Source organism: Mastigoproctus giganteus, chromosome 3 (assembly GCF_048544385.1).
Source record: "Mastigoproctus giganteus isolate SK-2022 chromosome 3, ASM4854438v1, whole genome shotgun sequence".
Lineage (NCBI taxonomy): Eukaryota > Metazoa > Arthropoda > Arachnida > Uropygi > Thelyphonidae > Mastigoproctus > Mastigoproctus giganteus.
The window spans coordinates 28401898-28418090 of record NC_143577.1 but is presented as its reverse complement, the minus strand read 5'-3'; the positions used below and the strand labels follow the sequence as shown (position 1 = coordinate 28418090).

The 16193-nt window shown below is 37.5% G+C and overlaps 1 protein-coding gene across 1 annotated transcript in view; it reads right to left on the bottom strand.

Moving 5' to 3' along the window:
* Positions 1-16193, bottom strand: part of LOC150087830 (transcriptional adapter 1-like) — a 141841-nt gene that overhangs the window by 44980 nt on the left and 80668 nt on the right. Inside the window, exon 5 of the mRNA XM_090370455.1 lies at positions 7779-7879. Coding sequence (XP_090226581.1) covers positions 7779-7879 — 101 coding nt within the window. The remainder of the gene's footprint in view (positions 1-7778; positions 7880-16193) is intronic.

The following is a 16193-nucleotide window of genomic DNA, read 5'->3' as shown; positions in this document are numbered from 1 at the left end:
AAATTCATACAAAACAGGAAACCTAATAGCCTTGTATGAAAATAACAGAACTGGAATTACATAAAACAATCAAGTAAAATCAAAACAGCGAGAATAGAACAAACACACTAAATTCATAATAAATACACACACACAAAGGGTATAAATTGATACACATGATAATTAAATTCATAATAAAAGGAACTGAATATTAAAGAGAAGAGAAAATGGTGATTTTGCAACCGGGAACAGGAATCTGGGAATTAGTTTTAAGCTAGAGTAAGGGGAGTTAACAATAATTCAGAATGAAAAAGACTTAGAGGTTATGAAATTAGGTATGAAATTTATCATGTGATGTAAACAAGTGACCAGGAAAACACATGGTGTTCTGTCTATGATTTACAAAACCTTTGCAAGTAGGGAGAAGGATATCAGCATCCCTCTGTATAACATAATGGTGAGGCCACATTTGGAATTTATATTCAGGTCTGGAAGCCACATCTAAAACAAGGCATACGGCTTCTAGAGAGGGTTCAGTGGAATGGCCAGATTGGTAAGGGGCACTAACCAAACTTTGATAAACAGCTTAGAGAAGTGTGGGCTGCAAAGCTTGGCAGCTATACATCTTAATGGGGAGGGCCTGATTGAGGTATATAAGGACCTGAAGAGGATCATTAAAATGAATAAGGGGGGTATACTTTGAATGGTAGGTGAGGCAAGAACCAGGGGATAAAAATATAAAATCTTAGGGAATAACAGAAAGCTAGATCTCATAAAATTTACTTTTGGAGAGTGTGTAGTAGATTAATAGAATAAATTGTGTGCCAAAGTGGCTGAGGCAGACAGCTTTGTTAAGTTCAATATAGAATTGAGGTATTCTAATGCTAATACTAAATGCTCCTTTGAATTGATATCAGGTGATTGCGAGGGCCATGGCAAATAAGTTGTTATTTGGTTTTTAGGAGCATTAGCAACTAAGGCCATATTGCTCCGGGGATATGCGGTGGTCATTCCCTGACCTTACCGCATCCTCCGTATTTGGTGGTCACGGGCTCGAACCCCGGTTTAATCAAGAAGCATGTGTTACGCACTGTCGCTCCTGCCCACCTGGCTACGGAGGCACCAAGGCAAATAAGTAATTTTGTCTTTGTAATCTTTGAATTACTGCTTTACAATGTGGATCCCATCAGGTATAGCAATCACCTTCAGAAAAATATTGCTTGTGAGTCACCAATTTGGAATTAGCAGTTGTTATTCATATCTGTAGTCAGGGGTGGGCCATCTTGAGGGTGCAAGGGGTGCACTGCACCCTGGCGGCAACGTTCAAGGGCCAATTGAAATGTGGCATCCAGGTGCCACATACCCGAGGAACAACCCCTGTCTGTAGTAATTTACTAGACTAAATTAAAAAAAAAATTTTTTTTATGTACATTCCCACTATTATGGTTGTGGTAACCTTACAATTATGCCAAACAAAAGTCACCATGGAAGGTTCATCATACCACAGTAGTCATCTGCTGATGAACCCGCCAACAGCCAAGAGTCCCCTGCAATACCCAGATTGAGATCATTTATAAGCCTCCTGCAGTCTAAGTACCATAGACTGCAAGAGGCTAGCTGAGGTAGAACTCCCGACACCTTTATAGTTTAAAAGTTATAGTTGATACAATTGGAATCAATCCAATTATAGTACAAGGGGCACCTGAAAAATTAATTAATTAAAGTAATTTACTTCAGCCGTGTATATGCTTCTTTTTTTCCTGTTTATATTGTTGTTCATTTTGTGTAAACCAAGGGGGCTGTAAGGCTAGGTGACATCAATATTGTTCATATCACTCTAATATGCCCCACAAAAGTATAGTTTGTCATGTAATGATAAAAAATGGGCACATGAAACAATGTATTGCCATTATTTTTATATTTGAATCATGCCAAATTTTCACATTGCTATTTCATGTTTCTAATATTTTTGAATGTACAGACAGAATCAATGACAGTTTATTAATTTTTTTTTTTTATCATTGATAATATGGCCTTTTGGTGTCTCTCATATTGTGTAAATAAGTCACAACTGGGTTGTTAACCCTTATACCTCTGGGTAACTACCTGCTCACTGATGAGAAGCCAAATAGCTTTGAAACAGTGCTGTCACAGTGGTGGTACTCAACTGAAAATAAGTAACAGCAATCTTCTCTAATGGGAAGCGTTACTTAGCATTAGCATTAGTAGAGGCATTTGATGCAAGAAAGCAAGCTTATGCAGCATCAGCCAAAAAAAAAAAAAAAAAAAAAAACCACTTCCACTTCACCCCTCTGTTCGTTCAAAATACCTGTCCAGCTGAGCCTTAAACTTATTTAGGCTATCAACCTCCACCACAAGGGATGGAAGTCTGTTCCACCAACCAACCACCCGCTGGCTAAAGACAAATTTCCGCACGTCTATCCTACATCTGTCTTTCCTCAATTTGAATTTATGCCCTCTCAGGTGATTATTCTGAGCTAGAGGAAGAATCCCATCAGCATTGAGCATGCTTAAACCATTCAAGGCTTTATACAACTCTATCAGATCACCTCGCTGGTGCCTAGTCTCCAGACACTGTAATTTGCAAAACTTAAGCCTTTCTTCGTAAGAGCACCCCTTTGTTCCATTCACTAATCTTGTTGCCCTTCTCTGTACTCGTTCCAGCAGCTCTACATCCTTCTTGAAATGAGGCCTCCAGACCTGTATACAGTACTCTAGGTGTGGCCTGACCATCGCCTTATACAATGGAATAATCACCTCCTTATCCCTGCTGGAAAAATTCCTGTATATCATTGACAATACTCCATGAGCTACTCTTGCAGCCCATCTGCACTGCTCAGAGAACTTCATATCTGCCTGCACAACCACCCCCAAGTCCCTTTCATTCTCTACCACTGTCAGTGTTGTACCACAGAGTTGATAGTTGCTCTGGGGTTGCTGTTTCCCATGTGTAGTACTTTACATTTGTCAATGTTAAACTTCATTTGCCACCTCTCAGCCCATCTGCTCAACCTTTCCAGATCCTGTTGCAGCAGCATAGTGTCAGTAGTGTCCTTGACAACCCTGCCAACCTTTGTATCGTCTGCAAACTTGGACATTAATCCCGATATACCATCATCAATATCATTTATAAATACAGAAAACAATAATGGACCCAACACTGAGCCCTGAGGGACTCCACTAATAACATCAGTCCACGATGAGCAGTGTCCATTGATTACCACTCTCTGTCTTCTCCCCCTCAACCACCCCTTTATCCATAGCAGCAATTTGCCTCCAATGTCACACTGCTCCAATTTGTGTAGCAGTCTTCCATGTGCAACAGTATCAAAAGCCTTTCTAAGATCCAAGTATATAATATCAAAGTTATTCCCTGCATCCAGTTCTTTTGTGACTGCATCATAGTATCCAATCAAGTTGGTCAGGCAAGACTTCCCCTTAACAAAACCATGCTGTGTCTGAGCTATAACTGAAGTCTTGTCTAAATGATCCTGCAGTGCGTCTTTAACCAGTGCCTCCATTAATTTTCCTGGAACAGAAGTTAAGCTCACAGGTCTATAATTACTTGTGTCAGCCTTTGATCCTCCTTTGTGAATTGGGGTCACATTTGCACATTTCCAGTCTATGGGTACCTCCCCTGAGTCCAAGGAAGCTCTCATAATTATGGCTAAGGGTTTGCTTACTTCCTTTGCTGCCTCCTTTAATATAACTGGATAGATCCCATCCACCCCGGGTGCCTTTCTTGTGTTTATCTTCAACAGTTTCTCCTCCACTTTACTCCCAGTTATTTCAAGATTCTGTAACTTACTGCTAGAGTTGAATACACCTCTGGCATTCCCCTCGCTGAATAACTCCTCATGTGTGAATGTCGATGCAAAATATTCATTTAGTTTGTTAGCCACCTGAGCAGGATCATCAACACTTGACCCATCAATATCAAGTGGACCAATCTGATTCATCCCTTTCCTTCTAGAGTTTACATAAGTAAAGAACTCTTTGCTGTTTTTCTTTGCATCCCTTGCCAAGGATTTCTCGTAATCTGCCTTCGCCTGCCTAACCTCCTTTGTAACTTGGTTGCATATCAACTTGTATCTATCATAGGCTTCTGTGTCATGTGTTAATTTGTAAGTATCCCATGCATTTTTCTTCTCTGCCATATGCCTCATTAGTTCATCTGACATCCATTTTGGCCTAAACCTTGAACAATATTTCTTAGTTGGTATGTAAAGCCTAGTAGCTTCCAAGATAAGTTCTTTGAATGCTTCCCATTTTGAATTTGCTGTTGGTAACATCATCAGTTGGTCCCACTGTATAGAATTTAAATACTGTCTCAGTCCATCGTAGTCGCCTTTACGGAAGCAATAACCCTTCCCTTTACCCCTAATGGTAGTTACCTCTTTGAGTAAATCCCACTTCAGCACACTGTGATCACTGCCACCTAGTGGTTCATTTATCTGCAGATTCTTAATGCATGAAGAATCACTGCTGATAATCAAATCAAGAGTATTACTCCCTCTAGTTGCCTCCCGAACATGCTGATGTAGAAAACAATCATCCAATAAATCCACAAAAGCCCTGCTAGTGTGTGAGTATCCAGCCCCCAAATTCCAGTCAATATCTGGGAAATTAAAATCTCCCATTATAAGACACTCTGATTTACTGGCCCACTCTATTTCCCTGTACAGTTCCTTATTATACTCATCAGAGTCATTAGGCCTATAGCACACTCCTACTCTCAATTTTGATCTCCCAATGTTTATGTCACACCAAACTGACTCCACACTGCACTGTCCAGCGATATCGACTGGCTTCACTTCCTTGGTTTTTATGTGTTTCTTAACTAATAGCATAACACCTCCCCCCTTCCTATCCTGTCTATCCTTTCTGTAGACGTTGTACTCTCCAAATTGCAGTTCCGCATCCCTTATATCTGTGTGACACCACGTCTCTGATATCCCAACAATATCTGCCTTCGATGTTTTGAGCAATACCTCAAATTCATCAAATTTATTTACTAAACTCCTAGCATTGGTGTACACGCAAGTATACCTGCACCTGTTTCTATTCTTAGCTACCCTAACACAACCCATGTGTTTACTTGTACCACAATGGCTCCCAGCAGTCTCTGAAATACCATACATCTTGTTTTTCAGGCTTCTGCTCATTCTAATAGAAGCAGTGCAAGAATCTCTTTCACCTCTGCCAGTGGCTACTGTCAATCTATTGGTCTTTGTCTCCCCCCAAGCTAGCAGTTTTCCGACCCACCTAACACTGCCTCGATAGCATCAGCAAATATTCTTGCACCCTTTCTATTTAAGTGTATCCCATCCCTGTAGAAGCAATCTCTCCTGTTAACAAGTACAGTCCAGGCTGAAAAAAATTCTACCCCTTGAGCCTTGCACAATCTTTCCAGGGCCGAATTGATCGACAAGGCTCTCATCATATACTTCCTCCTATCGTGTCTGGGCAGAATTGCAGACACTTTCAAATTCAACCCTAATTCTCGGCTTTTGTTCAACAGTGACCTGTACTTGTTAAGTAATTCTGCCGGTCTCCTACTCTTAATATTATTAGTGCCAACGTGTACAACTATATCACCTTTTGTGCCCTTAAAAGATGATATTCGCTCTACAACGTCATAAACCTTTGCCCCTGGCAGACATACCCTGGTCCTGTTCCACCTATCTTTTTTACAAAGCATGTTCCCCGTTTCCCTGACAATAGAGTCACCAACAACTACTAGTTCCTTCGGACCAGCGCATTCTGCCTTGGGGGTTGTCTCTGTGTCACGCGATGCCCAAGTGCAAGCTCTGGCGTTGATGTGGGCAGCTGAGAGCTTGATGGGCCCCTCAATTTAGTTTCTTCGAGGGCATCCACCCTGTCCTTCAAGCTCTCATATAGGCCCAAAAGAACGCTGAGTTGTTGCCTGATATCGATACACTCCTTGCATCGCGCACACACAAAGACATCCCCCTTGGCAGTATCATGTCCCGTACCCGATTGCTCTGCAAACATCAAGCAAACAGTGCATTTTATAAGGCTGTGAGTCAGAGGACAACTGGCCCCCTCAGTTCTGCTCTGAGCCACAGCACTTCCATTAGCTTGAGCCTTTTGCTTTGCTGCTCTGGTCTGAGTCATGATTCTATTAATTTATTAATTAATTATGTTATGTTATTAATTATATTACGTTTGTAATCTAAGTCGTTATATGTATTTATTTAAACGTACAATTTAACTGCTAACGAAGTTCAACTAACGCTATCTAGTACGGTATATAACCTACGGTATATCTAGTACGGTATCACAATGGCGGTAAAGTTAATAACGGTAGCGGTAGTTACGAACACGTGGAAACCCTTACCGATACTTTTACAAGGCCGAGTAAAGAATAAATACACCAAATTAATCAAAAAATCACAAAATAATGTTATACTACTAAATTTAAATCAAAAGTTTTTTAGAAAAACAATAATTTCAAATCAATAAATAAGAAAAATCCACTTAGCGGCTTGGAACACGACCGTCACTAGTAGCCTCGTCAGCAGACTACTTATTTGAAGCATAAGGAGGGCAACTCATCATGAAGGATTTCACAATATGAGACGTTACAATAACGATGTCAATGTACAAACTTTAGTTTGTCTAAATAATTCAACTATGTAGTAATTATGCAAATGCACTAACTAATGTCATTGAAATATGACAAGTTCAAAGTGTTTTTCATAAATATTGGCTTAACTTGTTGTGTTGAAGTAATGCTGAAGTTTTGTGCAATGAATGCCTCCACAAACTTAAATTTGGAAGCTTAACTTTCATTTCTATTTTATTTTACCAATATTTTTCTGAAATTAAGTTTCAATAGTAAGCTTATTTTTTTTATTTCAACTAACAAGTATTTTAATGGCCAAAAAATACATTTGCAAAATTTCCCATTATTCAAAAAAAAAAAAATAAATAAATAAAAATAAATAAATAAAAATAAAATAAAATAATACTAATAATAATAACAGCATTGCAGTCTACTGATAAAAGGTCAAGAATCTAGTCAAATCCAAGCACAATTAAAAAAAAAAACTAATAATTTTTTCAAATATTAAAGTTAAAATCTGGGGCTTGTCTGACTAGGCAATACCACTCATGATACAAAATGCATGCTAGAGCTGCAATCTCAAAGTAGTAATGTTTGATTACTTGATAAGGAAAACTGAACATTGGTAGTATTGTACTTTTTAATGTGTGTGTGTGTGCACAACAAAGGCAACTCTGTCTCCTATTTCTCTTGCTACCTGGCACAATGGTGGTGCAAACACAGATTAGCAGTATACGACTGGCTTGACAAACTCACATTTAATATATTACAAATTATTCAAGATTTTGTCTTGCAACAGACTCCTGTTTGAATTGTCATAGATTTTCTCATACATCAGCTTACAATCAAGAAAAAAGACATACCAATGCACACTGATACAGTAGCACACAATACTATCTTCATTACTTAAATGCATGCATAAAGATTTATAAAATGCACTGAGCAAAACATTTAAAAAATGTTTCATTATTATTAAATTAGTTTATTGTTTACCCTTGGGAGAGCCAGCAGACTAGAGAGGGGAGAAATTTGAACAAGATTCACCTCAAAAACTGCTGTGGCATATTATAAAATAAAAGTTTAAAATATTAAAATTAGCTTAACATTAAAACATTAGCATGACTAATAGTGAGAAGACTATGAAACACAAAACAAAATGTTTATGTTAACATATGTAACTAAAAGTTACCTCAAAAGTAGCACGGACTGGTCGAGACTTCTTTTTTATTTTTCCTTTCTTTTGTTTGTCTTTGTTTTGGACGTGACTTGATGCAGAAGAATCTTTAGCTGCTACAATGGGAAACTCATATATAAAATGCATTTTAAGAGCTTTTAATATGATTTATGAAAACTATATGGGGAAATAAGTAGTAAGATACATAAACGGGTAAAAAATTTCAAAAATCCCAGAAAATTTAGATGTGCTTCATAAAAAGTCATCAATAGTAATGCTGAAAACATGCAGCATTACTACTGATGCACAGTAGCTTGCATTTGTCAATGTTATTTGTAACTTGCATTTTTCAACTTCACGTGCCATTTCTCAGCCAATCAGCATAATTTTTCTAGATCTTGTTGCAGAAACTTACCTTGATTATTGTAATTAACCAGTCTGTCAACCTTTGTATCATCTGCAAACTTGGACATTAAGCCTGATATACCTTCATCAGTATCATTAATAAATATAGAAAACAATAATGGGCCCAGCACTGAATCCCATAGGGGATGGGAGGGGCTCCACTAATAACAAGCAATATCCATGAATAGCAGTGTCGAATAATAACCACTGTCTTCTCCCACCCAACCATCCCTTTATCCACAGTAGCAACCTGCCTATACTGATCTATTATACAGCAGCCTTTTATGTGCAAGAGTATCAAAAGCTTTTCTGAAATTCAAATATGTACAAAATTATATATTTGAATATACTATCATATACAAAATTATTTTTTGCATCCAGTTCCTTTGTTACTGCATCATCATACAAGAATGCCCCTTAACAAATTCACTGCTGTGAGAGCAGTATAATTGTATTCTTGTCTTGATGGTCTTGCATTATATCTTTAAACAGTGACTCCATTATTTTCCATGGAACAGAAGTTAAACCATAATTACTCATGTCATCTTTTGATCTTCCTTTGTGAATTGGGAATACATTTGCACATCTCTAGTCCTCCCCTGAATCAAAAGATGCTCTCATACTTACGGCCAAGGGTTTTCTTACCTTTTTTGCTGCCTCCCTTATTATGATTGGATAGATCCCATCAACCTCAGGACCTTTTTTATGTTTAGCTTCAACAATTTCTCCTCCACTTTCCTCTTAGTTATCACAAAATCATTTAGCTTCCTGTTAGAGTTTGATAAGTTTCTGTCAACTCTTTTCCCTAAAGAATTCTTCATGTGTGAATATAGATGCAAAATACCTATTCACTTTTTCAGCAACCTGAGCAGAATCACCAACATTTAGACCATTGATATCAAGTAGACCAATGTGATTTAATCTCTTCTACTGATAACAAAGCAAAGAAGACTTTACTGCTTTTCTTTGCATTCTTTGCCAGAGACTTCTTGTAATCTACCTCTGCCTTAGCTTGCCTAACCTTCTTTGTTACTTGACTGCAGACTAGTTTATATCTCTCATTGGCTTCTTCATCACCTGATGCTTTATATGCATTTTTCTTCAATGTCACAAGTCTCATCAGTTCATCTGACATCCATTTAGGTTTAAGCCTCGAATAGTATTTGAAAAGCCTAATGGCATCTATGACTATATCCTGGAATGCTTACCATTTTAAATTTTCTAATAGTAACGTCATCAGTTGGTCCCAATGCATAGAATTTAAAAACTGTCTGACCACTGTAGTCTTACAAAAGCAAAGGCTCTTCCCTTTACTATTGACAGTTGTTATGCCTGTAAGTAAATCCTACATTGGCACACTGTGATCACTGCCACCCAGAGGATCTTTTACCTGTATGTTCTTAATGCATGAAAAATCACTGCTGACAATTAGATCAAGAATATTACTTCCTCTTGGTGCCTCTCTAACATGTTGTAGAAAACTGTCATCCAATAAATCCACAAAAATCTTACTAGTGTGTGGGTGACCACCACACAAGTTCCGGCCAATATCTGAAAAGTTAAAATTCCCACATTATAAGGACATTCTGATTTACTGGCCCACCCTATTTCTCTGATTAGTTGTTTGTTGTACTCATGACAGTCATTAGGCCTATAACACACTCCTACTTTCATTTTTGTTTTCCCACTACTTATGTCACACCAAACTGACTCAACATTGCACTGGCCTCCAATGTTAACTGGATGCAATGCCTTAGATTTTACATGCTTTTTAACTAAGAGCATAATCCCTCCCTGCCTCCTGTCCTTTCTGTATACATTGTATTCCCCATATTCAAATTCTGCATTCCTTATGTCTGAGGACACCACATCTCTGACATATCCACAATGTCTTCCCTTCTGAGGGAAGAGGTTCCCTCAGAAGGGAAGTTCTGAGGGGTTCCCTTCTGAGTTTCTTCCAGGACCATTAATATTAACTGTGTACACTGAGGGTCTGTTAGTGAGGGAAAAAAAAAACATCAAGGGTATTATTAAGAGTATGATAAGGATTGTCTGGTATTCTAGTGGGTAAATGAATAAATTATGACTGGTCATCAGCAAAAGCAAAATCCTTGACATTTCTACCAATTGAAATCAGCTGGATTTATGAACATTAAAATCACCACACCTAATTAATGTTAATAAAGTTAGGTTGGAAGAAGTCTAGTTTCAAAGAATGAAAGTGATAAAGTTCAGAGAAATTTGTAGAGCAGGCAGAATGAGTGAGGCAACAAATGAATTTAATAAAATGGAGTAAAGAAATTTTAAGTCAGAGGAGGTTTCAGATTAGGAAGTCTTTAACAAGGAATATCAGACAAAAAATTTATTTGCAAGTACCACCTCTAAAGCAAAAGGAATTATAGAGAAAATAATTAGGACAAATGAGATGAATAGTGGTTGAATTATTTGGTAACCTGGATTCTGTTAGATAAAGAAAGTGGGGCTTGGCAGGTTGTATGGAGAAGGGTTTGAAAAGTTCATGGCCTGTGTACGAAAGGGTAGTGGGACAGTATTAAAAATTTCTCTATTTAATGTATAACACTTCCATAACATCTTTTTTTAATTACAGATCCTGAGGTCAAAGTTATGTGAACGAGGAAAGATGAACAAAAATCAGTTGCTGTGCAGCAGTCATCCAATATTTAGAAAAAAAAAAAAAAAAAAGGACTAAGGCCAAAGGCAATTAATGAGGATGTGGTTACAACATTGGGGGAGGATATTCCTTCCTGTGTTATGGTTAAGAAGTACACAGCAGAATTTAAACAAGGGAAGGAGAGCCTGGAAGATGACCCACACTGTGGAAGACCTACAATGTCCATCACACCAGAAGCTGCTGACAGTGTGCACAATCTGGTGATGAGTGATCGATGAGTGACAATTCAGTACCTTGTATTGGCTTGGTATTGCACTACTTTCACACAAATGGCATTACCAAAAAGTTAATCTAAAATTTATTTGAAAAATAGGACTATTAAGACAGTCTGTTTCATGACTTATTGTGCCTTAACACATTTGCTGCCTCTGATGCATATAAGTGTTAAATGGTACCAGAGTGATGTGCTGTGTCAAAAAAAGGCACCTAAGTGATGTGGCATAACATGTTCATGGGTTCATTCTTAAGTGGTAAATAAAGAAGTGCTGTAAAAGTAACGGCACAAGAAATTAACAACTGGTATTGATATCACCACACTGACTGAACTGTGGGCATTTGCAGCAATGCTTCATCTGGTTATACATGGAATAAACTTTTGAGGTTTTTCCTGATTTACAGTTCAGCCCAAAAGTAAATATTTGCTTTTAGCTATGAATTCCAGAATTTTCATTATTTACAAATTTTTAGAATGTTGCTCCTCAACATTCCAAAAATTATGACACATTAGATCAGGGGTGGGCAACTTTTTTCGTCAGCGGGCCGAATGAAATTTTCGCATCATGATGCGGGCCGGAATAGATTGAACGATTTAATAAAAAAAATCAGAACCTAAAAAATGTTATATTACTTGAATTACCAAATTATTAATGTATTTTTAAAAAAAATATCTGAATGTCCAATTATCATTGAAAATGCGGCATTCGGCATCAATTTTTCTTTTCTTTTTTTAATTGGCTCATTTTATGGGCTATAAATTATATTAAATTAAAAATTGTAATAATTAGAAAAGGCATAAACATAAAATATCTCGCACCAATATTATTTTTTTCAATAAGAAGTCAAACCCAAAGGAACTTAGTTCGATCGATGCTACAATAATAATTAGGAAATAACTCTTTGACGCTGCGTAGAATCACTTGGTTACTGTTGTACTGGCCGCGATTCCCGATTGAACCGAATTAAGCCGAACGTTTACGGCGACTATAGTCAGGTATGGATTTTCTATATTTATGCATTTACCGAGGGGGCTGGATTCAAAATCGTCGTGGGCCGGATGTGGCCCGCGGGCCGGCTGTTGCCCGCCCCTGCATTAGATTAATGCTTTCAAATTTAAGCAGAAACAAACATGCTAATTAGATGGCAGAATGCCTCTATGACTAATAATTAGACAAAATACAGGGGACATCTGCAATAATTTGCCCACTTGATGTCGATGGTTCCACTGTTGATGATTCTGCTCAGATAGCAAACAAACTGAATGAGTATTTTGCATCTACATTCACACATGAGGAGTTATTAAGGTTTGAAAATGGCAGAAGGTTATCAAATTGTAGCAGGGTGCTTAATGATTTTGTAATAACTGAGAGCAAAGCGGAGGAGAAATTGTTGAAGTTAAACATAAGAAAGGCACCTGGGGTGGATGGGATCTATCCAGTTAGATTAAAGGAGGCGGCAAAGCAACTAAGAAAACCCTTAGCCATAATTATGAGAGCATCCTTCGACTCAGGGGAGGTCCCCACAAACTGGAGATGTGCAACTGTATCCCCAATTCACAAAGGAGGATCGAAGGGTGACACGAGTAATTACAGACCAGTTTAACTTCTGTTCCAGGTAAAAATAATGGAGTCACTTAAAGGTGATTGCAGGATCATCTAGACAAGACTACAGCAATAATTCAGACACAGCATGGGTTTGTTAAGGGAAAGTCTTGTCTGACAAATTTGATAAGATATTATGATGTGGGTACAAAGGAACTGGATGCAAAAAATAATTTTGATATCATATATTTGGATTTCAGGAAAGCTTTTGACACCGTTGCACATGGAAAACTATTGTACAAATTGGAGCAGAATGGTATTAAGGGTAATTGCTACAATGGATAAAAGGATGGTTGAGTGGGAGAAGACAGAGGGTGGTAATTAATGGCTGCTGCTCTTCGGGGACTAATGTTATTAGTGGAGTCCCACAGGGTTTGGTATTTGGTCCTCGGTTGTTTTGTACATTTATCAATGATATTGATGAAGGTATATCAGGCTTAGTGTCGAAGTTTGCAGATGATACAAAGGTTGGTAGGGTTGTTAATGATAGTAATGGCAGTGTGCTACTGCAACAGGATCTAGATAATTTGGGCAGATGGGCTAAGAAGTGGCAACAAGGTTTAACCTTGACAAATACAACATACTGCATATGGGTAGAAGTAACCCAAGAGAAACATACCAACTGTGTGGTACTACACTTAAGGTGGTAGAAAATGAAAAAGACCTGGGAGTAATTGTGCAGTCAGATATGAAGTTTTCTGAGCAATGCAGACAGGCTGCCAGGACAGGTTATGGGGTTTTGTCAATGATATATAGGAATTTTGCTAGCAGGGAAAAGGAGGTGATTGTCCCTCTGTATAATGCAATGGTCAGGCCACGCCTTGAGTACTGCATACAGGTCTGGAGGCCTGATTTTAGGAAGGATGTAGATTTGCTTGAGTGTGTACAGAGAAGGGCAACAAGATTGGTGAGGGGAATGAAGGGATCCTCTTACCAAGAGAGGCTTAAGTTCTGCAAATTGCAGTGGCTGGAGACTACGCACCTGCACGGTGATTTGATTGAGGTGTATAAGGCCTTGAATGGGTTGAGCACGCTGAATTCTGATGGGATCCTTCCACTTGTTCAGATTACAAACCTAAGGGGGCATAAATTCAAATTAAGAAAAGACATATGTAGAATAGATGTGCGGAAATTTGCCTTTAGCCAGCGGGTGGTTAATTGCTGGAACAAACTTTCATCTGTCGTTGTGGAAGTTAATAGGGTAAATAAATTTAAGGAGGAACTGGACAGGCATTTGGAGGGAATGGTGTGATTTTTTTTTTTTTTTTGGCTGATGCTGCATAAGCTCATACACTTGCTTTCTTGCATCACATGCCACCACCACCACTACTACTACTACTACTACTAATGCTCAAAAATATGCTTTAATATTCACAATAGCAATCCAATCCATTGGTAATGGTCCTCGTATTTGCATTCTGAAACGATCCAGAGTTTGATGTGTGTGCATGTCCACATGCATGAATATTATCTATATGCTATTTATTTTATCTACTTATTCTTTTATGCTATAAAATAACAGCTAAATGAAAAGACTATCATTTGATTAAGTGTTTTTGCAGCTACTAAGATTTAAACTGCCTAGTTAATTCAACAATATTATTGCTCATTTCAGAAAAAAAAATTGCCTTCAATAATGTGATGTTCCAGTAACACATTACTAACGCCTGAAAAAAAAAAAAAAAAAAGTACTGCATTACTTTCAAAGAAATGGCACTGCCAAAAGGTCACTCTGTCATGTATTCTTTTAAAAGAAAGACTGTTTCAAAGTTTACTGGTCCCTCTCAGGTAGCAAGCTTGTGTCTTTTAAATAAATGGCAGATTAACCTTTAGCAATGCTGTTTGTTCAAAAGTAGTACAATACTAGGGCAACTCATAAAGGCAAAGTTTGTTCCACCATGAGCTTTAAGATCATTGTATTAACCAGGCAGTTAATACTTAATAATTCTTAATGCTTGCAGCCACAAAAACATGAACCTCATATGCTTTATAACCTAAAAGACCTAATACTGTTAATAATTTGAAAATGAAATGCACAAGGCATTATTCTTATGGGTTCTGGTATTTAACTATATAATATTGGTGTAAATACACCATAGTTAACCCATAAATTTGAACTACATAAGTAGTATAGAAGGCATCATTTTAATTGTATCTCATATTGTGGTTGCCTTCACAACAAGATAGCAGTATTGCACTACTTCAAATAAATAATGCTTCTCTAGTAGAGAAGACTACAGTTATTTTCCAAGGATACCACCACCCAGACGATCGTTTCAAGGCTATTGGGCTTCATCATCAGTCGGCGGGCAGGTACCCTGGTAATGCAACATGCCATCACAGTTGCGAAGTTATATCCACAATATAAGAGATGTCAAAGGGTGTTGTTAAAAATGTAATTTGAAAATGAAATGCACAAGGCATAATTCTTATGGGTTTGGTATTTAACTATATAATATTGGTGTAAATATATTGGATAATAAATAACAGTAGTCTTCTCTATTAGAGAAGCGTTATTTATTTGAAGTCGTGCAATAGCGCTATGAGATACAATTAAAACCTTCTATGCCTTCTATACTACTTATGTAGTTCAAATTTATGGGTTAACTATGGTGTATTTACACCAATATTATACTGTTAATAATGTAAGTTAACATATTAAAAAACATAATTGAGATTGTTTGTTTTATTTGTTAGCAATAAATATTTTCAATACTTTTTTTTCTGAAATTTATAAACACATTAGCATTAGTTGAGGCATACGATGCAAGAAGCAAGCTTATACAGCATCAGCCAAAAAAAACCCCTTCCCATTTCACCCATCCGGTCACTCCAAATGTTTGTTTAGTTTAGCCTTAAATTTATTTAAGGTATCAACTTCCACAACAACAGATGGAAGTCTGTTCCAGCAATCAACCACCTGCTGGCTAAAGGCAAACTTCTGCACATCTATTCTACAACTGTCTTTCCTCAATTTGAATCTATGCCCCCTCAGGTTCTTAATCTGAGCAAGTAGAAGTATCCCATCAGCATTGAGCCTGCTCAAACCATTCAAGGCCTTATACACCTCGATCAGATCACCTCGCAAGTGCCTAGTCTCCAGATGCTGCAACTTGAAGAACTTAAGCCTTTCTTCGTAAGTGCACCCCTTTGTTCCTTTCACCAATCTTGTTGCCCTTCTCTGTACTTGTTCTAGCAACTACATCCTTCCTAAAATGAGGCCTCCAGACCTGTATGCAATACTCAAGGTGTGGCTTATACAAAGGGATAATCACCTCCTTAATTATAATATATATATATATATATATATATTATTATTATTATTATTTTTTTTTTTTTTTAGTTTTACCACTATCTTAATACATTGCATTACCTTAGATTTACTTTTCTTACAGTATGCTTAAATCCACCATTGGTAACGCTGATTTGGAACCCGAAAGATATTTTTTACGTATCTGCTCACCTTATTTATATATGAGACTCCATATAATATAATATGGATTCTCATATTAAATG